The 27,881-nt window shown below is 39.8% G+C and overlaps 1 protein-coding gene across 3 annotated transcripts in view; it reads left to right on the forward strand.

Annotated features, from left to right (window-relative positions):
• acads (acyl-CoA dehydrogenase short chain) overlaps window positions 1-27,881 on the forward strand; it is a 128,115-nt gene that overhangs the window by 67,485 nt on the left and 32,749 nt on the right. For all 3 annotated transcript variants that reach the window (XM_063034585.1, XM_063034586.1, XM_063034583.1), the window contains 2 exons: window positions 16,435-16,572; window positions 18,820-18,915. In XM_063034585.1, coding sequence (XP_062890655.1) covers window positions 16,435-16,572; window positions 18,820-18,915 — 234 coding nt within the window. The remainder of the gene's footprint in view (window positions 1-16,434; window positions 16,573-18,819; window positions 18,916-27,881) is intronic.

A 27,881-nucleotide genomic window follows, 5' to 3' on the forward strand; every position in this document is an offset into this window, starting at 1 on the left:
CTGTGTGCAATACTTCATGTGTGGCCTGATCAAAGTTTTGTACAACTGCAACATGTCTTCTTAACTCTTATACTCTATGCCCCTGGTTATGAATGCCAAAATTGCCACTCCATCTACCAGCATTACCATTTTCAGGAAGGTAAGGACTTACACTCCAAGTTCCTTTTGTACATCAGTACTGTTACAGGTCTTGCCATTAACTGTATTCTCTCCCCTTATTTTGTTATTTTGTTCTCCTTTACACTCATGCTGAAGAATGACAATGGGCAATCTTGAATCTTTCATTTGATCTCTTAACGTTTAACATCTCATACTTGCCTAAATTAAACTCCATCTGCAATTTTCCCACCATATCTGTAACTGAACTACATCCTGCCATATCCTTTGACAACCCTTACTGTCTGCAGCCCCCATCAAGTTTTGTGTTGTCTGACAACTTGCTAAGCAACCTATTTAAATTTTTGTCCAATTTTGTTTGCATACAATGCCTATTAAAAAGTATTCACCCCCCCCCCACTTGGAAGTTTTCATGTTTTATTGTTTTACAACATTGAATCACAGTGGATTTAATTAGGCTTTTTTGTCACTGATCAACAGAAAGGACTCTTTCCTCTCAAAGTGAAAACAGATCTCTACAAAATGATCTAAATTTATTACAAATATAAAACACAAATTAATTGATTGCATAAGTATTCACACCCTTTAATATGACACACCAAATTATCACTGGCGCAGCTAATTGGTTTTAAAAGTCACAAAATTAGTTAAATGGAGATAACCGTGTACAGTCAAGGTGTTTCAATTGATTTTAGTAAAAATACACCCGTATTTGAAATGTCCAACTGCTGGTGAGTCAGTATCCTGGCAATATCTACACCTTAGAATACAGAACAAAGAACACAGAAATTTACAGCACATTACACACCCTTTGGCCCACAATGTTGTGCCGACCATGTAACCTACTCTAGAAACTGCCTAGAATTTCCGTAGCGCATATCCCTTTATTTTTCTAAGTTCTGTGTACCTATCTAGGAGACTCTTAAAAGACCCTATTGTATTTACTTCCACCATTGCTGCCGGCAGTGCATTCCACGAACCCAGTACTCTCTATGTGAAAAACTTACCCCTGACATCCCCTCGGTACCTTTTCCCAAGCACCTTAAAACCATGACCCCTCATGTTAGCCATTGGGAAAAATCCTCTGGCTATCTACTCAATCAATATCCCTCATCATCTTATACACCTCTATCAGGTCACCTGTCATCCTCCGACGCTCCAAGGAGAAAAGGCCAAGTTCACTCAACCTATTCTCATAAGGTACGCTCTCCAATCCAGGCAACATCCTTGTAAATCTCCTCTGCAATGTCTCTGTAGTATCCACATCCTTCCTGTTGTGAGGTGACCAGAACTGAACACAGTACTCCAAGTGGAGACTAACCAAGGTCTCTTATAGCTGTAACATTACCTCATGGCTCTTGAACTCAATCCCATGGTTCTTCTTAACAGCACTGACAACCTGCGCAGTAGCTTTGAGTGTCCTATGGACACGGACCCCAAGATCTCTCAGATCCTCCACACTGCCAAGAGTCTTACCCTTAATATTATATTAATAATACTAAATATATTAATAATACCTTGAAGACAAAAGAACACTCCAAGCAACTCCATGAAAGGTTTTTGAAAAGCACAAGTCAGGATACAAGAAAATGTCCGAGTCACTGAATATCCCTTGGAGTACCGTTAAGTCAATCATCAAGAAATGGTAAGAATTATGGTACAGCTGTAAATCTGCCTACAGCAGGCCATCCTCAAAAACTGAGTCACCGTGCAAGAAGGGGACTAGTGAGGGAGGCCACCAAGAGACCTATGACACCTCTGCAGACTTCAGAAACCAAGATGGGAGAGACTGTACATACAACAATTGTGCTCCAGGTGCTTCACCAGTTGCAGCTTTATGGGAGAGTGGCAAATAGAAAGCCACTGTTGAAAAAAAACTCATGAAATCTTGGCTAGAGTTTGCCAGAAGCCATGTTAGAGACTCTGAAGTCAGCCAGAAGAAGGTTCTATGGTCTGATGAAACCAAAATTGAGATTTTCGGCCATCAGAGTTAATGCTATGTTTGGCGTAAGCAAAGCACTGCACGTCATCAAAAACACACCATCCCTACCATGAAGCATGGTGGTGGCTGCATCATGCATTGGGGATGCTTCACTGCAGCAGGCCCTGGAAGGCTTGTGAATGTAGAGAATAAAATGAATGCAGCAAAATCCAGGGAAATCCTGGAGGAAAACCTGATGCAGTCCGCAAGAGAATTGTATCTTGAGAGAAGATTTGTTTTCCAGCAAGACAATGACCCCAAGCATAAAGCCAAAGCTACACAGAAATGGTTTAAAAACAACAAAGTTTATGACCTGGAATGGCCAAGTCAGAATCCAGACATCAATCCAATTGAGAATTTGTGGCTGGACTTGAAAAGGGTTGTTCACTCATGATCCCCATGCAATCTGACAAGAGCTTGAGCAGTTTTGTAAAGAAGAATGGGGAAAAATTGCAGTGTTCAGATGTGCAAAGCTGATAGAGACCTATCCACACAGACTCAGGCTGTGATTGCTGCCAAGGGTGCATCTTCTAAATACTGACTTGAAGGGAGTGAATACTTATACAAACAATTATTTTGTGTTTCATGCTTGTAATTAATTTAGATCTCTTTGTAGAGATCTGTTTTCACTTTGACACAAAAGAGTATTTTTCTGTCGATCAGTGTCAAAAAAAAAGCCAAATTAAATTCACTGTGATTCAATGCCGTAAAAACAATAAAAACACGAAAACTTCCAAGAGGCTGAATACTTTTTATAGGCACTGTATATCACAAACAGCAGAGATCTTAGCACTGATTTTTGTGGAGCACAGTAGTCGCATCCTTTCAGCACTACCTATTATTAGCTGCATTAGCAAGATACGCAATCTCACCACTTGTTGGCTAAAGATTGTTGCTTCTGAATTCCTACAGCAGTGAGTGTAACATGCATGTCTTTGTAACAATTCTTGCTTTAATGGTATCATCCCTGCTGGGATTGTATTGTGCCTTACAACAGTGTAGTATAGAAAGTTTTAAAGCAGGTATTTTGTTTGAAAATAAGTTTCATTTCAAGATGGTAGGTGGCAATGTCAAACAATTTTTCAGGATATTAGAGAGTTAATAAAGAATATACTGAGAAAATGACTGTGTGAAAGTACATCATTAACCGTGAGGTCTCTTGTGCCTCAGCTGCCTGGAATATGTTTCTTTCTTTTAAGATACTTCTCCAAATCAGTCTCAGTAACTTTTTATTGATTGGTCCTGATAACTCCTAATATGGCTCAGTGTAAAATTTTCTTTGACCTTTTTCTTGGGAAGCACCTTGGGTTGTTTTATAACATTTAAGGTAGCAGGTAAATGAAAGCTGTGGATGTTGCAAAGACTGGCATATTTGCCATTCCAGCACATCAAACCTGTGGTGAGATTTTGCTGTTTAGGAGATGTAGAGGCAGATTGGAGCTGCCTGTTAGCTGCAGGTGTTAATGCAACAGATGGCATTTCTTGCTCTTTTGCTGAGCCAGAGCATGTCCCTATGGTTGTTGGATTTCGATCCTTTTTCATGTTTATATGCAAGCCAGTTGTATGTGGTATAATGCTGACCTAACTGTTATAGGAGCCAGACAAACAGACCTAATATGGCTGTGTTGGAAAAGGGAAAAGAAAACATCTGGGGCGGGGATGATAAAAAACAGAGTGAGATTTATTCTGTATTCATCTAAGGTACAGATAATCTGGGAGACTGGACGTTAACAGTGAATGCTTCCATTCCCAAGCACCAGTACTAAAACAAAGAGAATAAAAAAAGAGCACAAAGCAGAATTTGTATGCTCAAGGTGTTTGGGGGAGGGGGATCAGTGAACGCTCTGTAGCAGCTGCCCTGCGCTCTCACAAACTGGGTTCATTGTTTGCAGTTGTAAATGGTGCTAGTTTACTTTGATATTTTGCCCATGCTGTTCAACTCTATATGTGACCACAGGGCTTGAAGGGAAAGAAAGAGTTTGGCCAAAGAAACTATTTTTAGTTCTGTTTTATCAAAGGGAGCTATTCAGGAGTTCCTGAACCATCGACCCGTACCCTGCATTTTTGTACTATTATGTTATGGTAACCTTTGGTACAGAAAACTGACTTTCCTTTTGCACAGTATTACCACATCCTCAATATGGATTATATTTTCCTCTGTAGTAGAACCAGCTAAATTCTGTGTTCCTATACAGAGTACTTCCAAAATGAGCTCAAAGCAAATGTATTATCAAGGTATGTACATGTTACTACGTGCGACATTGAAATTCATTTTCTTACAGGCACTTACAAAAAAAATTAAGAAGTATAGTAGAATTTATGAAAAACCATGCATAAGGACTGACAAAGAACCAATGTTCAAATAAAGAAGGAGATCACAATGGATGCAGAAATCACGTTACAGGCCACCCCCGGGTGATGAAAGCTTGACTTATAGATACCCCTGCATTTGAACGAGCTCCCATAATATTATTAAATTCGGAAGTCTGGCTCTGTACACATGTTTGTTCTTACAAATAGAAGAACTATTTCCTCTTTCTCTCCACTTTTAATAATTCTTTCTTATCGGTCTTTTACGTGGGTTTAATGCCATTCATTACAATATTCTAGAGGCAAGATTACCATATTGATTAACTTCTGTGTATTTTCATTTTTATAGATAAAATCTACTTATAATGATTGTAAAAATGGAACTCGTTTGTTACCTAGGTCTGCCAGTATTTTTTTTTAGCTTGCATTGTGTATTTTAAAGCACAATTATGCAAACTTTTATCAGCTGGGACTTATTACCTAAGATGTGTGATCTATGAGTGCTGAAATAAAACAGAAAGCACTGGAACTATTTAAACCAGCAGGCAGCATTAAAAAAATCCTAACATTGTTTTAAATCGAAGCACATGAATCTCCAAAAATGAAAATGAAATTTCCAGTATGGTAAATAATACCTTCCTCCAAGAGGATCACAACCTTGTTGTGGCTTAGCGGCTTGTGTGCTTTAATGGCCCGGAAAACTATGTTGGCTGGAGTCAGGGCTTTATGTTTTAGCTCTTGGTAGGGTCACCTGTGGACGAATTCACAGTGCTAGCCAGGCGTCAGAGAACATTTCGGGAGTGCAATGTTATGTGTTTCACTGGAACGGGGCTGCACGAGGACATTCCCGATCAAAACTTCTCCATGGACGACTTCCAGACCGTTTTGGCTCACCGGAAGTGCACTGAGAGTGATAAGCGTAAAGGGTGCTTACTGTTCTGGTTAACAACGGGTGGTGCAATCCGGGTCATATTACGATCGAGGAATTTGTTTGTAGACTGGATATTGAACTTTTTACTGTTGGACTTCGGCCACATTCCATTGAGATACAACACTGGGCAGCGCAGGAGGTCGTTCCTGCCTGTGGCCATCGACTGTGCAGCTCCTCCCGTGGAGGGTCAGACACCCTGAAACAATAGACTGGTCCTGGACTTATTTTCCATCTGGCATAGTTTGCATTTTGTTATTTGATTGTTTGTGGTTTTTGTATTGCTATATTTACGCTCTATTCTTGGTTGGTGCAGCTGTAACGAAACCCAATTTCCCTTGGGATTAATAAAGTATATCTATCTATCTATCTATGCCAAACAGGTCAAAGGGTAGAGGCCAGACCAATCCAATCCTCCAGGTTTGGGGGTTGAGCTCTGGGCTAACGACCCTGACTGGTCAAGCAAAATTGTTACAGAAACAGCAATGGAGAACCCTTCTACATCTGGGTGCAGTGGTATTCCTGAGTCTCAGAATCTTTCATACATAAGGGGTAATTTTCAATAGCCAACTGAACGATCAACCCACACACTTTTGGGATATGAGAGGAAACCAGAGCACTGGGGTGTGGGGAGCAATGAGATTGCATGGATGTTGAGAGGATGTTTTCAATAGTGGGGAGTCTTGGACCAGAGAGCACAGCCTCAGAATAAAAGGATGTCCCTTTAGAACAGAGATGAGGAAGTTGTTTTTCTTTAGCCGGCAGCTGATGGATCTGTTGAATTTATTGCCACAGACAGTTGTGGAGGCCAAGTAGTTGGGAATATTTAAAGCGGTGGTTGATAGCTTCTTGATTAGTAAGGGCGTCAAAGTTATTGGGGATAAGGCAGGAGAATGGAGTTGAGAGGGATAATAAATCAGCCATGATCAAATGGTGGAGCAGACTCGCAGTTACATTGAATGCACAAACTCTACGTGAAAAGTTCTTAAGGTCAGAATTGAATTTGGATCACCAGAGCTATGAACTCCAGCTCTACTAGCTGTATCACTGTGCAGTCCTAACAAAGATGTTTGTTGTTGGATATCATGCCCAGTTTCCAATACAAATTCATGTTTTGCTTTGAGGCTCATCTAAGCAAGATTCATTAATGGGTCCTTTCACCAACCTCTGATCAGTGCAGGTCTGTAGCCTTACAGCAGCATTTTGCATTTATCTGCTGAATGCCTAGTTAATGTATAGTGAACTCTTACTTTGTACTTCATTTTACTGCTTATTCTTCATCAGTTTTGGAAGGTGATAGAATAAAATTTTAACACCAAAAAAGTCTAGTTGACTTTAGGATTTTTTTAAAATATTGGAGAGGTTAGTGGAGAACTGGGGACTTTGCCAATTAATTATGGAGCTTAGGAGTTTATTAATGGAGGTAGACCATAAACAGTGGATTAAAGAAAGCTAGATGTGCATTAGATGTTGGGATTGGAGGATTGCCATTCTTGGAGGTTGTTAGAGCTGAAGAAGGGAAAGGAGGAGGTTTAGCAGTAATATGAAAGCGTGACTGTAGATTTTATATTTGAATGTTACCAGGTAGGGAACTGATGTAGTTTGCAAGCAAAGAGTGAAAGGAAAAAAAGGTTCTGACAAGAGAGTTGACAGATCCTAAGTATATAAACATAAGTGGATAAGAAGGAGTATGAGTAGGCCCTCAGGTCCTTTGAACCTGCTCCATCATCATCAAAATCATGGCTGATATTGTACCCCAGCTCTTCTCTTCGTCAATATTCCTCCAACCCCCAATTTCCATAAATTGCTTGCCTAGGAATCTATTAACCTCTGTCTGAAGTTTCCATAGTTGCACCTGATAGAGAAGTTCAAAGGTTCATTATCTTCTGAGCAAAGTAAATTCTTCTCATCAACGTCCTAAATGGTCTTTCCCTTAGTCTGAAACTACGTCCACTGCCCTAGACTCCTCAGTCAGCTCAGTCAGGTGAAACACTCACCTCCAATGCTCCCCTTGCATCTAGCCTGTTGAGCCCTTTGAGAATTTTGGGAGGTTTAATGAGATCACCTCTCATTCTTCTAATCTCTAGAAAATGCAAGCCTAGTCTACTCAATCTCTTAAGTGCTAAGCCAGCCATCCCTGGCAACATACAAGTGAAGATTAGTGGTATGTTAACCTTCAGTGACTTTTATATAAGCACTCCAAGGTCCTTTTGAGCATCAACACTCCTCAGTCTCTTACTATTTCACAAATATTAAAATTTTCTGTGTGTACCAAAGTGGATGCCCCCAAGTTTTCCACATTACATTCCCCCGTGCTGTTCTCACACATTCATCCAGCTGTCAGCATCACCCTGAAGCCTCTTTATATCTTCCTCCATTCTTGCAACCCACCTAATTTTATATCATTAGCAAATCTAGAAAGATGAAATTTTGTCCTCTCAGCTAAGTCACTGGTGTAGGTCATGAAAAACTCTGGTCCAGGAAAGCTGCAAGAAGGGAGATCAGGCAAGAAAACATGAAGTAACAAGGTCAGGAAGTAACAAGTGGGCTGAAGCAGGATTGAGGCATTTAAAAAGCGATATAGTAGTTGGTAATGTTGGAGATGGAGAGAACATGGGGTCAAGAAGCTGAGGCCTGGGAAAATCAGGAGATTGGGAGGTCATGATCATAGCCTGAGCTGATTGGAGATCTAATTATAGGGAGTAAATGTGTAATGGGACTTGCCTCAATTGGAAAACAACCCAGAGGAGTATTATAATCTCTGCTGTCCAGGACATGTTTAATTAAGCCTGGATTTAGTTTTGATCAATTGCAAATCAACTGGCTCTTCCAAATTAGTTGAGGCAGAGAAGGTATCGTTTCAGCATACTTGCGGTATACTTTATAAAATTTTATGCGTCAAGGTGGCTTTTAATGGTGTAATGCCACTCAAATAGATTGTGCATCAAAGTCCTAGGATGTGCTATCAATGAATGTCTTTGTTGCTGAATAGATAGCTGTCAGTTTGTTGGGGTCCCTGAAGTAGCATGCTGCAGAACCAAGACGTCATGGCATAAGACCACAAAACATAGGAGGGGAATTAGACTATTTGGGCCTTTGAGTCTGGTCTGCCATTTGATCATGGCTGATTTATTATCTCTCTCAACCCCACTCTTCTGCTGTTTTCCCATGTCCTTTGACATTCCTACTCATTAAGAACCCATCAACCTCCACTTTAAATATACTCAATGACTTGGCATGCACAGCCGTCTGTGTCAATGAATTCCACAGAGTTACCACCCTCTGACTAAAGGAATTCCTTCTCACCTCTGTTCTAAAGGGCATCCTTGTATTCTGCGGTTGTGCCCTCTGCTCCTGGACCCTCTCATTAATAGAAACATCCTCTATACATCCACTCTATCTATGCATTTCTATATTTGTTATGTTTCAATGAGATCCCCTCGTCTTTATTCTGAACTCTAGTGAGTACAGGCCTGGAGCCATTAAATGCTCCTCACACATGAACCCTTTCATTTGCAGGGTCATTTGTGTAAAATCACCTCTGATCCCTCACCAATGCCAGCACATCCCTTCTTAGATATGGGACCCAACACTGCATTACATCCATGCTTTCACATTCTAGTCCTCTGGAAGTAAATTCTAACGTTGCATTTTCACTACTGACTCAACCTGCAAGTTAACCTTTAGGGAATCCCAAACCCCTTTGCACCTCCACGATGTACAAGATGCATCGTGTGCACAGTTATCCGCCAGATGGACATGAGGAGATTGGAATCTGTTTAAATTTGTGGTGCTTCTCAGGAGTTGGTATGTGGTGCCTGCCAGTGATATGAACACACTAATTAGCACCTGGACCATGGGGAACCAGTCAGTCCTCACAAAATCATGTGGTTGCTCCATCTGCTGCTTTCCGACAGGAGAAAACGAAGCACAGTCTCCAAATAGAGAATGCCGTTTACCTCCCTTCCACAACGTTGGAAGGCATACAGTAAGATGTAGGAATTGTCTCCAACACCAGTATCAAGGGACCCAATCTTGAAAAGTTCATGGTCACAGGCACATTAGCAGCTACTGGCAATATCATTATCACCTTGATATGAGATGCCAGACATATTGGCAGTAACATTTTTAGTGATGGTGTCTTACTCAAGCAACATCTTTTCACTGAGGTTCAGGTAGAACTGGTGTCTTAACACCTTGGATAAATAAGAGCCCTTGCTGAGAAGTCTTCTGCTCCGTCTTCTTTGAAATTTGTCCTACTTTGGATGTCTGCTTGCCCTTCTGGTTCACTGCTCAAAAGGGAATTAACTGCTAACGCAACCAAGTCCAGATTCATCTGGTTTGTATAAAAGCTTTGAAGTCAGAGCAGCGTTCTTCATCGCCTCGCGTGGAACTCCCTCTAGAAAACGCAAAACAGTTGTATACAGTCATAGCAAGAATCAATCAACATCAGTTAAAAGTTAAGCAGCAGGCACTTAATAATCTGTACAAATTGAACTGGTGAGCAGTCCCTCAAGTTGCATTACATATTCAGTTGTGCAAGGTTAAATTAAGGTTTTAGCTGAAATGCTAAGTGCCAAAATACGGCTCTGGTACCAAATCAACATAGAGTGATTTGGTTTCTGCATTAGGCATACATGCCTTAACACCCTCGCTAATGTAAGTCCAGTGAGGTATACACCACAAATGTGCCTTTTGATGCATCAGATTGGAACCGGTATACACAACAAATACACATTTGGAAGTAAATTTTTCAGCCGAGGTATTTCATGTTTAATCTGTTCTAAATTAGCTTATTTTTCTCTCTAAGATTATATATCCAGATACAGTATTTAATAAAATATTTCATAATGTGAATGTTTTAAAAGTTGAGGCACATTTAAATGTAAGCCCATTACAGAATTTGGCAAACTAGTCTGAAAATAAAATTACATGAATTAATAGGCAAACATAAAATTCAAGGTACATAAGATACAATAATTTAGAATCTAAATAATGTATTATTACCATGCCATGTATTATACTATGTTTTATTGAAACTCGCACAGACAGTCTGTGCAAGGAGTGGCGCCCCACATAGACTTCTAATCTGCGCCTTGTAAGGCATGAAAATGCCCGACGCAGGCCTCTCATGGTCTGAGTCGACGTTCCCCCTTTATTGAAACTGAGCACTTGACTTTTTTCAGGTACAGCTGCCAACTAATTCTAGAAATCCTTGCTTGAAGGTGACCTGCATAATAAGTGAATATTGTAGACTTCAGTACAAAGTAAATTTGTAATCAAAATACATGTATGTCATCATTTACTACCCTGAGATTCAATTTCTTGCAGGCATTCACAGTAAATATAAACAAACACAACAGAGTCAATGAAAAACTGCACACAACAAAGACAAACAACCAATGTACAAAGGACAACAAGCTGCAAATACAATAAGAGAAAAAAAACAAATATTCATAATAAATAAACAATAAATATCCAGAACATGAGCTGTAGAGTCCTTGAAAGCAAGTCCATAGGTTGGAATCAGCTCAGTGTTGGGGTGAGTAAAATTGAATGAAGTTATCCCTGTTGGTTCAAGAGCCTGATGGTTGAGGCATTTTAACTTTTTCTGAATCTGGTGGTATGGGACCTGAGGCTCCTGTACGTCCTTTCTGATGACAGCAGCAAGAAGAGAGCATGGCTTGGATGGTGGGGGTCCTTGAAGATGGGTGCTACTTTCTTGCAACAATGCTCCCTGTAGATGTGCTCAAAGGTGGGCAAGGGCTTTATGTGTGATGGACTGGGCTGTATCTACTACTTTTAAGTACAGTGGTTTCCGGTTAAATAGACCATTGGTTAATAGGGGCAGCCATTTATTTAGCACAGCTCCTAAAAAACAAAAGCTGAATTGATTAAATAGCATGGATTCCCTTCCTTCATTTGGGGGCTATGCCTCTGAATTGGGGAAGGAGACTATTGCCAAACAGTTTCCAACTAGCATTAGTTGCATGCAGTTGCGTGACCACTAGACACTACTCCGTGCTTAAAGCAATCAGTTTTGAAGTAGCATCAGTTGCATGTATTTCTCTTCAAAATGCTTGACTTTAGTCACTGATAGTAAGCAAGAAATAAGCAGTAAAACAATTTGGAGTTGTTTTGCTCACTGCAATTTCAAGCATTCAGAATTGGAGTTACCAGAAAAGGCCAGGATTGAAAATGAAATGATTTTACTACTTCACCAAGTTAAGAATTATGAAGAATTTGAAGGTATCAACAATCATTTTGAATGTCACAATGAAAATGAAGATTTAGAGCATAAAGTCATCTTAAGCATTGTATGAAGACAGCCCATTATCTACACCAGGTGACCGCACTGATTATGTTCATTTATAGTCAATGATAACACAGCAGATGAATTTCTCCATCAATAACTATTAGGAACTAATATGCAGTTTTATAGTACTGTAGAGATATTAGTAGTGTTCTAATTTGTTCTGCATATCAGTAAAATACATAAATTGTTACTTTCAGTGACTATAAAAAGTATCCCCCTCCCCCAGAATTTTTCATGTTGATTGTTTTCCAACATTGAATCACAGTGGATTTAATTTGGCTTTTTTGACATTGATCAACAGAAAAAGACTCTTTCATGTCAAAGTGAAACAGATCTCTATGAAGTGATCTAAATTAATTACAAATATAAAAACACAAAATAATTGATTGCATAAGAATTCGCCCCTTCAAGTCAGTATTTAGTAGATGCAGCTTTGTCTGTGTAGTTAGGTCTCTATCAGTTTTGCACATCTGAAATTTTTTGAAATTTTTCCACTTTCTTTTTTACAAAACTGCTCAAGCTCTGTCAAGATTGCATGGGGATCATGAGTGAAAAGCCCTTTTCAAGTCCAGTCACAAATTCTCAGTTGGATTGAGGTCTGGATTCTGACTTGGCCGCTCCAGGACATTAACTTTGCTGTTTTTAAGCCATTCCTGTGTAGCTTTGGCATTATTCTTGGGGTCCTTGTCTTGCGAAAAAAGTCTTCCAAGTCACAGTTCTCTTGTAGACTACATCAGTTTTTCCTCCAGGACTTCCCTGGATTTTACTGCATTCATTTTACTTTCTATTTTCACAAGCCTTCCAGGGCCTGTTGCAGTGAAGCATCCCCACAGCATGATGCAGCCACTACCATGCTTCACAGTAGGGATGGTGTGTTTTTGATGATGTGTGGTGTTTGGCTTACGCCAAACATATCATTTAGTCTGATAGCCAAAAACCTCAGTTTTGTTTTTAACAGACCATAAAGCCTTTTTCCAGCTGACTTCAGAGTCTCCCACGTGCCTTCTGGCAAACTCTAGCCGCGATTTCATGCAAGTTTTTTTCCACAGTGGCTTTCTCTTTGCCACTCTCCCATAAAGCTGTGACTGGTGAAGCATCTGGGCAACAGTTGTTGTATGTACAGTCTCTCCCATCTCAGCCACTGAAGCTTGTAATTCCTCCAGAGCTGTCATAGATCTCTTGGTGGCTTCCCTTACTAGTCTCCTTCTTGCATGGCCGTTTTAAGTTTTTGAGGGTGGCCTGCTCTAGGCAAACTTACAGCTGTGTCATATTCTTTCCATTTCTTGATGATTGACTCGACTGTACTCCAAGGGCTATTCAGTGACTTGGAAATTTTCTTGTGTCCATCTCCTGACTTGTGCTGTTCAATAACCTTTTTGCAGAGTTACTTGGAGTGTTCTTTCGTCTTAATGGTGTAGTTTTTGCCAGGATACTTACTCACCAGCAGTTGGACCTTCCAGATACGAGTGTATTTTTACTACAATCGATTGAAACACTTTGACTGCACACAGATCTCCAAAAACATCTCAATTTAACTAAGAGTCGTTTTCAGTTGGTCAGTGTCAAAAGAAGCCAGATTAAATCCACTGTGATTCAATGTTGTAAAACAATAAAACATGAGGAAATTTCCGGGGGGGAGGGGTGAATGCTTTTTATAGGCACTATAGTTTGATGGTAGTTTGTCTTTTTAGCACCTTTCCACTATTTCCTTGAAACTTTGGCTAATTTGGCAGCCCCCAATTGGGCCAATATGTACTGGTCCTGATGTGTACCAATTAACCAAAATCCATTGTATTAAGTAAATTACTTCCTGTTTTCTTTTCCCCTTTCTTATTTTGATAAACGTCCTTCAACAAATTGCTCAATTGCTCTATGTAACTGAGGCTCGGAAGATAGATTTATACAATACTAGAGAATCTTGTGTATTCTTGCTTGTAATAAATTGGATGTTCTCTTGTAACAACAGGAGTATTTAATGGACCCGTGTATTTTCAATTGCCGTTGTAGATTTGGCCAAGCTTTTTACTGCTGCATAGTTCAATTCCTATAAGTAAGCACACTCTGGGGCCAACCTATGTTTAATTAGCATTTAGGGAGAGAGGTTTGTAAATTCAAACATATGTCTAACTGTCAGTTTTCAGACCAAAACAAGAGTTTGAAATGACTATAATTCTTTCTTTTTGTATACCTTTGATGTTTTGAAGATTGCAAGTTCTATAAGATATTTTTAGCTATAGATTTGATGAGTGTTTCTTAGATTATTTTAAACTGTATTTTCCTGTTTCAAATCCTCTACAAGATGTTGAATTATATATGTACACAGGTATAACCTCATAAATGGTCTCAGTGGATTTTATTGTATTATTTTTGATGCTTTTTCCTGGAGTCAAACAGCCTGTTGAGACTCATTAATAGTCCTCACTTTTTAATAACAACTATCTGAATGTGTTACATGAAGATCAGTGCTTATGGAGCCACGTCCAAGATGAGGTCAATATTTTAACAGGTGTCCAGGGAAAGAGCATGGAAGAACTGAAATACTATTGCAGATAATTATTTTCTGCCTATTGTAAAAGTGTGACTTTTCATTTGTTCTGGTATATGTGAATATTCTGACTCAAAGGCAGCAACTAATATGGCTTTGGTTTGCAAGCACTGACCTATTTTTGTATTATTGAACTATTGTCACTGAGATAAGTCTTTGCTCATGAATCTGTCTTATTTCATCTTCTGATTGTGAACTGGTAAAAGTAATGATCTTGCTCAGGTATCATGAATTTAACCTCAAAGGGTATAGAAAATTTGCATGTATTTAATTAGCAGAAGGACAAACTTATGCAAATTGTGAGGAAATTCCATAATCATATAAACAAAATTGCAATGAAAGCATGATCTAAAGAAGATATCTAAAGAAGTCTGCGGAGATTCAGGATGACATCAAAAACTTTGACACACTTCTATAGAAGTGTAGTGAAGAGTGTGTCTATTGACTGGCTGCATCACAGCCTGGTATGGGGCATCAGTGCCTTTCAATGGAAAATCCTAGAAATTTGGCCCAGTACACCATGGGTAAAGCCCTCCCAACTACTGAGCACATCTACATGAAAAACTTCATAGGAAAGCAGCATCCATTATCGAAGATCCTCACCACTGAGGCGACAGTTCACCTGTGAGTCAGCTGGGGTGATATATTGTGTCCGGTGCTCCTGATGCGGCCTTCTGTATATTGGCGAGACCCGATGCAGACTGGGAGATCGTTTTGCTGAACACCTACGCTCTGTCCGCCAGAGAAAGCAGGATCTCCCAGTGGCCACACATTTTAATTCTACATCCCATTCCCATTCTGACATATCTATCCACGGCCTCCTCTACTGTCAAGATGAAGCCACACTCAGGTTGGAGGAACACCACCTTATATTCCGTCTGGGTAGCCTCCAACCTGATGGCATGAACATTGACTTCTTTAACTTCCGCTAATGCCCCACCTCCCCCTCGTACCCCATCCGTTATTTATTTATATACACACATTCTTTTTCTCTCTCTCCTTTTTCTCCCTCTGTCACTCTCACTATACCCCTTGCCCATCCTCTGGGCTTCCCCCCCTCCCCCTTGTCTTTCTCCTTGGGCCTCCTGTCCCATGATCCTCTCGTATCCCCTTTGCCAATCACCTGTCCAGCTCTTGGCTCCATCCCTCCCCGTCCTGTCTTCTCCTATCATTTTGGATCTCCCCCTCCCCCTCCCACTTTCAAATCTCTTACTAACTCTTCCTTCAGTTAGTCCTGACGAAGGGTCTCGGCCCGAAACGTCGACTGTACCTCTTCCTAGAGATGCTGCCTGGCCTGCTGCGTTCACCAGCAACTTTTATGTGTGTTGCACCACTGTGGTCATGTTTTTTTCTCACTGCTGCCTTCAGGGGAGTACAAGTGTCTCAGGATTCACACCACCAAGTACAAGAATAGTTACTCCCTGTCAACCATCGGGCTCTTGGGGAGAGCAGTCGTGGATTGGGGGACCACTTTGTCGAGCACTTTTGCTCCATCTACCATAAAAGGCTGGATTTTCCAGTGCCCACCTATTTTAATTCGACTTCCCATTCCCATTCTAACATGTCTGTCCATGGTCTCCTCTATGGTAAAGATGAGACCACCCTCAGGCTGGAGGAGCAGCAGCTCATTTTCCATCAAGGTAGCCTCCAATATGATGGCATGAACTTACATTTCTCTAACATCCAGTAACTTCTTCCCCTTCCTCCTTCTCTCTTTTTCCATTTCCCATTATGGCTCCCTCTTACCCCTTCTCTTCACCTATCCATCATCTTCCTCTGGTGCCCCTCCTCCTTCTCTTTCTCCCATGGTCCACTCTCCTCTCCTATCAGATTTCTTCTTCTTCTTCAGCCCTTTACCTTTTTCACCTTTTACCTCCCAGTTTCTCACTTCCCCACCCACCCACCTTCCCCCCTCACCTGGTTCCACTAATAACCTGCCAGACCGTACTCCTTCCCATCTCCCAGCTTCTTATTCTAGCTTCTTCTCCCTTTCCAGTTCTGATGAAGGGTGTCAATTGACATTCGACTGTTTTTATCCTCTCCATAGATGCTGCCTGACTGCTGAGTTGCTCCAGCATTTTGTGTGTAGTGCTCTGGATTTCCAGCACCTACAAAATTTCTTGTGTTTGTGAGAATGAAGGTGGTTATGCTCTGGCTCAACATACAGTATCTTGTTCCTTGTGCAGAAACGTGTAACAATGTTTTCAGTTTTGATGTTTTTGCATTTTGTCTTTCAGCAAACACTGGATGCAGGTCGGATTGGTATTGCCTCCCAAGCTCTCGGAATTGCAAGTGCAGCCCTAGACTGTGCTGTGGACTATGCAGAGAAAAGAATGGCATTTGGTTCACCTATTTCCAAACTCCAGGCTATACAGGTAAATTGAGCTCCACTTTTCCCAAGGAAGGTCACTCACTTGTCTTTTATACTATAGTGGGAGCTCTTGTAGATAACACTGCACTAATTGTCTAAGTGGTACGAATGCAATTTCTGCAGGTTAAGTGTTCCATATCCCTTCCTCCATCATGATAATGATGGCAACATTTGCCAGTGATGTTAAACCTGATTTTGATTCAACTGCAGATATTCACTCAAGGTGATTACATTAACACAGAATTTATTTATAAGCAACTTGGGGTGTGGTGTGGGAAGGTAAATAGGGAATGGTTACTGGAGTAGCTACTTTATTGGTTTGATATATAGGTCTCCAAATATCTTGAATTCCTCAAATTCATTGTTTGTTATATGAACTTGCTGGTAAATCCAGCTATTATTGCCTATCCCCAGTTGCCCTTGAGAAGCTGGTGGTGAGCCAATTTTTTGAACCACGGCAGCCTTCTGGTAAAGATGCTCCCACAATGCTGTTGGATAGATAATTCCAGATATGACAATGAAGGAGCGATATAATTTCCAAATCAGGATAGTGTGCAAGTTGGAGGGATCCTACTCCTGGTGCAGATTCATACACCTGCTGTCCTTATTTTTCTTGGTATTAGAGGTTGCAGGTTTGGAAGCTACAACCAGAGTAGCCTGGGGGAGTAACCACAATACATCTTGTAGATGGCGGCCAGTGGTACTACCATGTGCCCGTAGTCACGTGATCGATGGGTTGTCAGTCAAGCTGGTCGCTTTGTCCTTGATGATGCTGAGTTTCTTGAGGTAAAATTTCATGGAAGTAGCAGCTTGGAGAAACAGAAATGTCTGCCTCCCTCACTGTCCAATATTGTTCAGAAAGTTTTCAAAATGTGATGTTCAGTAAGCCCTGCATGAGGTTTACTTGCAGAATTTACTTTAAGTTCTCTATTGTAAAAACTGAAGCAATTATGTACTGCATTTATAACTTTTCTGGTGTTAGCTTTGTCTTCCTCAAAACAGTGGCGCGTACTTAGATTGGATTGCCATTCAGGCAACAATGGACCAGCTCTTCTGTACAAAAATCGATGTTTTCAAATGTTGGAAAACTTAAAAAATAATATGAAGAAAGTAATGGTGAACTTCCGAAGGATATTGGAATGATGCATTTAGTTGAAACACTGCAGACAAAGTTTAATCCAGAGCAATATGAAGTGTTTTATTCTTATAGGAAGTATGAGGAGAGGCAAAGTAAAATGAAAGGCATAGTTTTAAGAAGGACACAACGTAAAAACTTGAAGGTCTTTATATTCAAATATTTGAAGATGTTGGGACATATTGAGAAGCCTTCTGGAAAAAAAATGACCATTTTTAAATTAATACATGTTTTATTAAAAAGAGGGAAATTATGCTGATTGTTTAAAAGGCTAAAATAATTGGGCTATTAGGCCATAAGACCATAAGCATAGGGACAGAGTTAGACCCATTGGCCCATCGAGTCTTCTCTGTCATTTCATCATGGCTGATTTATTATCCCTCTCAAAGCTATTGTATTCAATTTTGGGGCCCTTGCAATAAGAAAGATATTAGTGAAGGTGCAGAAAAGCTCAGCACCAGGAGGGACGAAATTAAGTCATCAAAACTCAAGCTGGTTTTCTTAGAGCAGTAGAGATCGTGATGAAATTTGATGCTCAAAACTCTCAGTGGGTTCACTGGAGTTTTTAAAAAAAATGGAAGATGTGTTCCAGACAAGTAACACATGGAAACACTTTTTTTAGCCAGTTATGATTTGGAACATGTTGTCTGAAGGGAAGGTGGAAAGCAGGTACAGTACTATAATTCAAAATGGACATGGATAAATATGCAAAGCTAAAAGCATTACATGAATTTGGAAAAGAGCCTCTTACTGACATAGCACTCCCCCACCAAAGAACAAGTACAGTGAGCCTAATGGCATCATTTGCGCCATGCACACTTCCCTCATACTGTGGTTAGAAATCCCTCCAATTAGCCGTTTACTCCTTTCCATAGATGCTGCCTGATCTGCTGAGTTCTTCCAGCATTCTGTGTGTATAACTGTGACCCTTTGCTCCTTTGGGGAATAGCATGTAATTTGATTGAATAATTCATAACTGAAATTCCAGGCTTGAGCCCAGTCCAATTGGGCTCAAGTGCACTTTTATAGACCTACAAGAACAATACTTTAGATTTAAAACAAAGGAATATCTTTGAATAATTGATGCTGGTGACATTTATTTTATATTGTTTACAGTTCAAATTGGCTGACATGGGCCTGGCGCTGGAGAGTTCTCGCTTGTTGACTTGGCGGGCAGCTATGCTGAAGGATAATGGAAAATCATATATAAAGGTAATACAACAGTCTTTCGTATAAACTAAATCATGACACGACTTTGGTCTTCAAAGCTGATATCCCTCTTAGGCATTTCCCAGTGGATTTTGACTGCTAGACAGCTATGACATATCAGGGCAATGAACTCTTAAGTAATTTTGTCTGGTAATTTCATAGTCATAGACATAGTCATAGTCATACTTTACTGATCCCGGGGGAAATTGGTTTTCGTTACAGTTGCTCCATAAATAATAAATAGTAATAGAATCAGAAATAGTTAAATAGTAATATGTAAATTATGCCAGTAAATTATGAAATAAGTCCAGGACCAGCCTATTGGCTCAGGGTGTCTGACCCTCCAAGGGAGGAGTTGTAAAGTTTGATGGCCACAGGCAGGAATGACTTCCTATGACGCTCTGTGCTGCATCTCGGTGGAATGAGTCTCTGGCTGAATGTACTCCTGTGCCCACCCAGTACATTATGTAGTGGATGGGAGACATTGACCAAAATGGCATGCAACTTAGACAGCATCCTCTTTTCAGTTCCATCCCCACAACATCACTGGCCTTACGAATGAGTTTGTTGATTCTGTTGGTGTCTGCTACCCTCAGCCTGCTGCCCCAGCACACAACAGCAAACATGATAGCACTGGCCACCACATTTCCAATGCTCTTCCAGAGGTTTGTGTCCCTCAGCAATTGGGCACTAGTATTACCTTCTGACTTGGTGCAGCATTCTCTCATGAAATGTGAAATATACAGCAAATGGTCAGGACAGCTGTAAAGGTAATTGGCTGCAATCTATCTTCACTGCAGGATTTGTCTGAGTCCAGGACAAAGAAGTATGTAGGAAAAATCATTGCAGACCTATCCACCCTGCCAACTACCTTTTCTCAAAGCTCCCTGCTGGAAAGTGCGATAGGGCTATTAAAACAAAAACTTCATGCCATTTTAATAGTTTCTGCCTTTGGGCAGTTAATCTGACCCCCACCCCCTATCACCTTCTAACCATTACTTCAATCACTGCACTACACTGGAAACTTTAAACCACTTTTGATAACGCAGTTTATATTATAAATACATGCCAATATTTATTTACAATTTTATTCCATATCCGTACTTCTAACTTGTTGTATGTTTTCTGAAGATTACAAAAACTACTTACCATAAAAGACCAGAAAAGTAGGAAGCTTGAAATGACAGCCCCTTGATCTCATTCCAATGATGGTAAACTACCAGGGACTATTGTTAAGGACAAAATTAAATGTTATATAGAAAATAATGGTTATTAAAGGATGGTATAAATTTAGCAAAGTTCACTCATTCTCTAGAAGTCCAAAAGTTTTTTTTGAGAGGTTGCTGAATGTCAATGTATACAGTTTGTGGTAATCATATATATATATGTGGATTCTTACAAGTCATTTCAGCGAAGTACTAAAAAGTGAAGTGTTTATAAAATATAAGCACCTATTTTAAATTAGATATTCATTTTATCAATTTGCAGGCGATGCAGCATTTGACAATATAGTACATAGTAGCAGGTTTCAGACAGAGATGGTGACACAGACCCCATGTGGTAGGTGTAACTTAATGTACATATGTGAAATGATGGACCTTTGGAGAAACGAAATAATCTAAACATTACTATCTTGTTTGGGCTGTCGTGTGCTGAAATGTGAGGAACTGAACTCATTAAAGACAAGCTGGCAGGGGTGTTGATAAGGAAGTGGAAAAAGCCGTTTGCGGATTTTGGCTTTGTAAGTGGGACATTGAACACGAAAGCCTGAAAGTAATATTAAAACTTTACCATTCACAAAGTTGACCTCACCCTTGAGCATTGAATCCATTTCTGGGTACTACACTTTGTTAAAGTATTGGAGAGAGGGTATTGGTATTAGAGTTTTTTTCAAGTAGTACTGAGATGGAATGAATTCAGATACGATCAGAGAAACTAGAAGTGTTCTCTGTGGGACAGAGATAACTGCAGAGCTAAATAAATGTATTCAGAATCATGAGGGACTTTGACAGACCATAGAGGCCAAATTGTTACTTCATGGTGGTGGATTGATAACCAGAGGTCATCAATTTAAAACGAAATAGAGTGAAAATCAGGAAAAGGTTTTTCCACACAGAGGGCTGTTATGATATAGAGTGCACTACCAAGAAGATTGATGAACTGGGACTCTACAGTAACTTCCAAAAAGCAATTAGACTTGTTTTTGATGATGGGTAACTTGAAGTGTTAAGAAAGAGTAACTGGAGGATGGATTGAACAGGGTTTTTAAAGATGCAAAATGAACTGAATGACTCTTATGTGTGCTGTAAAATTCTATGATTCTGCATTCGGTTCCTGGTATGGTGGGGACTTGGACTATGCAGGAAAGTGACACGATGAGCTCTAGTTTTTTTTGTGCTGTATCAAACAAACTCAGAGCGGGTGACAATTGAGCTTTTAGAGTTATGCAACATAGAACTGTACAGTACAGGTCCTTCAGACCATGATGTTGTGCTAGATTTTTAACCTACTCCAAGATCAATCTAACCTTTCCATCCTACATAGGCCTCCATTTTGCTATCATCCATGTGCCCATCTAAGAGTTTCTTAAATGTGCTTAATGTATCTACTTCTACCACCACCCCTGACAGGATGTTCAGTGTAAAAAAAACTTACCCGGACATCTCCCCTGTACTTTCCTCCAATCGCCTTAAAATGATGTTGTCTCGTATTATGATAGGGTCTCAGACATTCAGAAAAATAATCTTGTAATGATTGTGTGCAAAATGACTGCCTTATGTGCTTTGCAGAGCACTTTGAGATTTGCGATGGTGAATGGTGCACTATAAAATAGAAGTCAGTCTTTCTATGTCAGGAAAAGGAAATAATATTCTGATTTCCTGCACCATTTGCCATGGAGAGATCTTTTCTGCTATCACAAGATGAAGATCTGTCCTGATACTTTCTTCCTTGCAAATAGTCATGGATGGTACAAATCACTATTAGTAGCCTTTGTGATAGCCTGCTGTGAAAATAGCCCATTTAGTTCCAGAATATCAGTATTTAACCTGTGCCGAGGTGTTTGTTCTGAGCCTGTGTCGCAGTAAGATGAAAATCAATCAGGGTTGTTGTCCTCAATCTCTGTTTTAAATTACTTTGACGTTAACTTTGGGTGAGGATGATGTAAGGCGTGACTGAGTGTTATGTGCAGTAGAATGTCTTGTTGTAATTTATCATTGAGACCCACAGTGGAAATATGATTACTCCTAAAAAGAATACTCAAGGGTGGATAGAATGCCTAACAGAAGAGAAGAGGAGAGAGTCAGGGAGGTGAATGAAGAAACAAGATTATCAAAAGAAATATAGAGTGATGGGATATATTTACATTGTTCACAGTTCTCAGTCATTTAATAAATAATGTCTGGGATGTGGAATTTAGTTACCATTTAATCAAATTTGCAAACATAGTGTTATTCCTGTTATTTTGAGAACTGAGGGAGTAGTCTAGAACAGACAAGCAATTTATTATTTGTGAAATAATCTTTAGAGCTACAATGTTTGGTTCCACTGCAATTATATAATACAGAGAGAATATTTTTTCTTTAGCAGTCTGATAAAATGGAAAGTGTTAATGCCGTAGTGTTTTACCTAAATAGAATTACCACTGATCTCTGCTGAAATAATAATAAAACACTCAATGAAGGAAAGCAAATGAATGATCAGTTTTTAAATGGTGACATTGCAAAGCAAAAATGAAAGGTATTTGTGTAAATTCCATTATTGTGAGGTTGTCCACTTTGGTGGCAAAAACAGGAAAACAGATTATTATCTGAATGGTGGCCGATTAGGAAAAGGGGAGGTGCAACGAGACCTGGGTGTCATTTTACACCAGTCATTGAAAGTGGGCATGCAGGTACAGCAGGCGGTGAAAAAGGCGAATGGTATGCTGGCATTCATAGCAAGAGGATTCGAGTACAGGAGCAGGGAGGTACTACTGCAGTTGTACAAGGCCTTGGTGAGACCACACCTGGAGTATTATGTGCAGTTTTGGTCCCCTAATCTGAGGAAAGACATTCTTTCCATAGAGGGAGTACAAAGAAGGTTCACCAGATTGATTCCTGGGATGGCAGGACTGTCATATGATGAAAGACTGGATCGACTAGGCTTATACTCTCTGGAATTTAGAAGATTGAGGGGGGATCTTATTGAAATGTATAAAATCCTAAAGGGATTGGACAGGCTAGATGCAGGAAGATTGTTCCCGATGTTGGGGAAGTCCAGAACAAGGGTCACAGTTTGAGGATAAAGGGGAAGCCTTTTAGGACCGAGATTAGGAAAAACTTCTTCAAACAGAGAGTGGTGAATCTGTGGAATTCTCTGCCACAGGAAAGAGTTGAGGCCAGTTCATTGGCTATATTTAAGAGGGAGTTAGATATGGTCCTTGTGGCTAAAGGGATCAGGGGGTGTGAAGAGAAGGCAGGTACAGAGTTCTGAGTTGGATGATCAGCCATGATCATACTGAATGACAGTGCAGGCTCAAAGGGCCGAATGGCCTACTCCTGCACCTATTTTCTATGTTTCTATGTTCATGTTTTGCTGGTGGAAACAGCTTGCTGTCTTTCAGTTAACTGCCTCAGATTAGAAATTTCTATATAATTAACGGTGTAGAGGAATAAAATCCTCAAATACATATCAAATTGATTTCCGGATCAATACATTGAGGTATTAACTTAGGAAATTTAAATCGATCACTGTGCAACTAGAGGTACTTAATTAATAATCTTGTTGTAAAAAGGCTTCAAGGAAAGAATGACCCAGATATCGTAGAATTTAATATTAAGTTAAAAAGTGATGTAATTCAATTTGACAGAATGAATGAATTGGCTGTGGTAGATTGGAAGAACTACATTAAAAGCTACGACAGTGAGTAAGTAATGGTTTACTTTTAAAGTATATGATTTACAACAAATATACATTCCTTTAAGCTATAAAGACACACCATGAAAAGTGGTCCAACCATAAATAATTGCAAAGTTCTCAGAAGGAGCAGCAAGTCTGAGCTTTGGAATTGTTCCAGAATAAAGCAGAAACAAAGTCAGCTGCAAGAGTTCTGTAGTTGTGTGAACATGACTAGATTAGCATGAGCATGGGTCTCTAGAAGATGGAGATGGAATCATTTGTATTTGGGAAGAAGAAAGTGAAAGAAGAGTAATTTTTAAAAATTGTGTCTTTCACAGAAGATGAATTATTGAAAAATACACCCACAAACACTGTAGAAACAGAGTCCTGTGCAAATGTGGAAGTAAATGTAATCAGCATTTTAAAATAAGTTATAATAGAGGTCAATAAAACTGATAAACATAGTATCTGATGATGTAGAACTGGGTGATCATTGAGTCAAATAGTACAGAAACAGGTCCTTTGGCACACCATGTCTACACAGACCAATAAGTGCCTAACTGTTCTGATTCCATTTAACACCACAAAACTGCATGAAAACATCAATAGAGGATGGAAAGCGATTTCAAGAGGATACAGAAAGCTCATGAGTGGGCAGCATGATTGCAAATGAAATGCACTGGGGGCCAGATCAATGGGGTACTGGTCTGGCAACTAAGTTCAAATACAAGAGGTCCAGGTACGTCTTCTTGAAAGCCATCTCACATGCGAAATAATGATTCCGGACCAAACTTGGATATTCGACACTATAGCTGACCTTGAATGCTACTTCTTCCTACAAACTGAAACCAAGTGACATAGGTGACAACGAAGTTTTGCTCCCAGATGAGCTCAATGGCTTTTATGCTCACTTTGACTGACAAATCATGGAGGCACCTTCACAAGTGCCCATAGCTCCCGATGACCCTGTGATCATTTTCCCGATGATCATTTTCTGAGGTTGCGTTAGAATATCCTTCAGGATATCTTTCACCTCACACTTCAGCAATCTGAAGTACCAGCTTGTTTTAAGTAGGCTTCAATTATACCAGTGCCTAATAAGAATGTGGTAACCAGCCTCAATGCTATTGTCCAGTAGCATTTACAGTCACCACAATGGAATGCTTTGGGAGGTTGGTGATGAAATATATCAACTCCTCCCTGAGAAGTGACTTGGGTCCGCTCCAATTTGCCTATCGTCACAACAAGTCAACAGCAGATGCCATTTCATTGGTTCTTCACTCAATGCTGGAACATCTAGACAGTGAAGATGTATACGCCAGGATGATCTTCACTGACTACAGCCTGGCATTCAATAAATACTATCATTCCCTTTGAACTAATCAATGCTTAAAGATATAGGCCTCACTACCTCCTTGTGCAACTGTATCCTCAATTTTCTTGCAGACCCCAGTCAGTCCAGATTGGCAACAAGATCTCCTCCACAATTATCATCAGCACAGGTACACATCAAGGCTGTGTGCTTAGACCAGCTGCTCTACTTGCTTTATACTTATGACTGTGAGGCTAATACACAGCTCCAAAGCCATATTTAAATTTGCAGATGACACCGCTGCCGTTGGCCAAATCAAAGGTGGTGACAAATCAGTATATAGGAGAGAGATTGGGAAATCTGGCTGAGTGGTGCCATGACAGCCTCTTACTCAATGACAGCAAGACCAAGTGGCTGAGAGGAGGAAACCAGAGGTCCATAAGCCAGTCCAGATCAGGGGGTCAGATTCTTTAAATTCCTTGTTATCATTTCAGAGGATCTGTCATGTGTCCAACACGTAAGTGCCATTACAAAGAAAGCATGGCAGCACCTCAACTTTCTCAGAACTTGATGTGAAGATTTAGCAAGTCATCTCAGACTCTGGCAAACGTCCATAGATGTGCAGTGGAGAGCAATGATCCCTCTAAGATGTGTGTGTGTGCAAGCACATACATCTTTTGCTACTAGCGCACAAAGGAATTTAAACTGCACACAAAAAGTTGTCACCCTGTACCTCATTGGCATGTTAATTATATTTCATGATTGTACACAATCACATTTCCCTTTCTGGCTTCTGATGCAGATGGTGTTGACAATGTAGAGTTTGTGATGATGTGCCTGCAGATTTTAGAACTGGCTTATTTATACTGTTTTTATTGAAGAAATTATTGATTCACTGTGCCAAATTCCAAAGAAGCAAAGGGCGTGAACGCAAAGGAACTGCTAGCTCATTTAAAGCGGAATGGCTTAATGAAACAGTAGCAACTGCTCCACTGAAAGCTCATGAGGTCAAGAGCGTGCAACTATGAGAAATATTTATGTACAATACAGAAACTGGTATTACCTGCTTATATCGTCACGATGCAAAAGTTGCTGGAGAATTTGCAAGTGGGAAGAAGTGGAGTGATATTTGGAAACTTGACTTTTTTAAAGCATCATTTAGCAAGCAAATCACTATGGACGGTGTACAGATGCTTCGACGAGAAAATCCTTCATTACCCACTACAGGCCTGGCACGTATGTTTTGTGTGAGTGCAACTGAATGAGAATGAAAATAATCAAACCCAGGAGAGATCAAAGTTCTTATTGACAGTATTTTGCTAGCTGTTAAAATGAATACATCTATATATTAAATTCAGTGCACACATGTTGTTGCCACTGGGCAAAAAATTGCACAGCACAAGATTTTTGTGCACACTGGTCATTACAAATTAGAGGGAACATTGATTGTTTGTGTATTGACTTGGTACACCAAGGACTGATGTGGAAACACCAATGCTCTTGAACTTAAAAACCTGCAAAAAGTAGTGGATACAGCTCAGTCCATCATGGGTAAAGCCCTCCCCAGTATTGAGCGCTGTCGCAGGAAAGTACAATCTATCATCAAGGCCATTCTCTCCTCTCTGCTGCCAGTAGGAAAGAGGTACAGGGGCCGCAAGACCCACACCACCAGATTCAGGGACAGTTATTATCCCTAAACCATCAGGCTGTTGAACCAATGGGGATAACTGCACTCAAACTGAACTGAATCCACAACATATCGATTCACTTTCAAGGATTCTATAACTCATGCTCTCGATATTTTTGCTTATTTGTTTGAAAAAAGATCTTTCTTTCTTTATTATTGTTTCTTTTTTGTATTTGCACAGTTTGTTGTCTTTTGTACGTTGCTTGATTGTCTTGTTGGATGTAGTCTTTTATTGATTTTATTGTATTTCTTTGTAGTTACTTGAATGGCCACAAGAAAATGAATTTCGGAGTTGTATATGGTAACATATATGTACTTTGATATTAATCTTACTTTGAACTTTGAAAATGTGAAGTTGTCCCCTTTGGTGGAAGAAAAGCAGAAATGCTGTGTATTTTTAAAGAACGAGAATTGTTGGATGCTAATGTTCAAAGGGCATGAAACATTTTTGCGCACTTGGCATTGAAAACTAGTGTGCAGCTAGAACAAACATTTATGAAGGTAAAGGGTATTTTGCACGTTATTGCAAGATGATTGGTATAAGAGTAAAAGAGTAATATAAGAATAAATATATCTTACTAAAGCTAAATGCTAAGAAGTTTATAAGAATGGCAAAAATTAGTTTTGAGAGAAAAGTTGAATGTTATATCAAAATAGTTATAGTTCTTTGGATATATAAATAGGAAGAAGACCGCTAAAGTTGGTGTGGGATCACTTGAGACAAAACGTGGTGAATTAATAGCTAAGCAAAGATGTGGCACATGTGAATAATCAATTTGGAGCAGCACAGTTAGTGTAACACCTTATAGTGCCAGTGATAGGTGTTCTGCTGTAAGGAGTTTATAGATTCTCCCTGTGACTGTGTGAGTTTTCTCTGGGCTGTGTTTGTCAATGATGCGAATGGCACATCTCACTGTATGTTTTGATCTTTAAATTTTTATTCAGTCTGCGCTGCAGACTGAAATAGGCTAATTTCAAATAACAGAGAGGAACTTTAAAATTCTCAATCACAAGTAATAAAATATTAGAGAAACTCACAGGACTGAAAGCCAATATATCACTGATACTTGATAGCTAGACAAAAGGTCTTAA

This window comes from Mobula hypostoma, chromosome 27 (genome assembly GCF_963921235.1).
Source record: "Mobula hypostoma chromosome 27, sMobHyp1.1, whole genome shotgun sequence".
Classification (NCBI taxonomy): Eukaryota; Metazoa; Chordata; class Chondrichthyes; order Myliobatiformes; family Myliobatidae; genus Mobula; species Mobula hypostoma.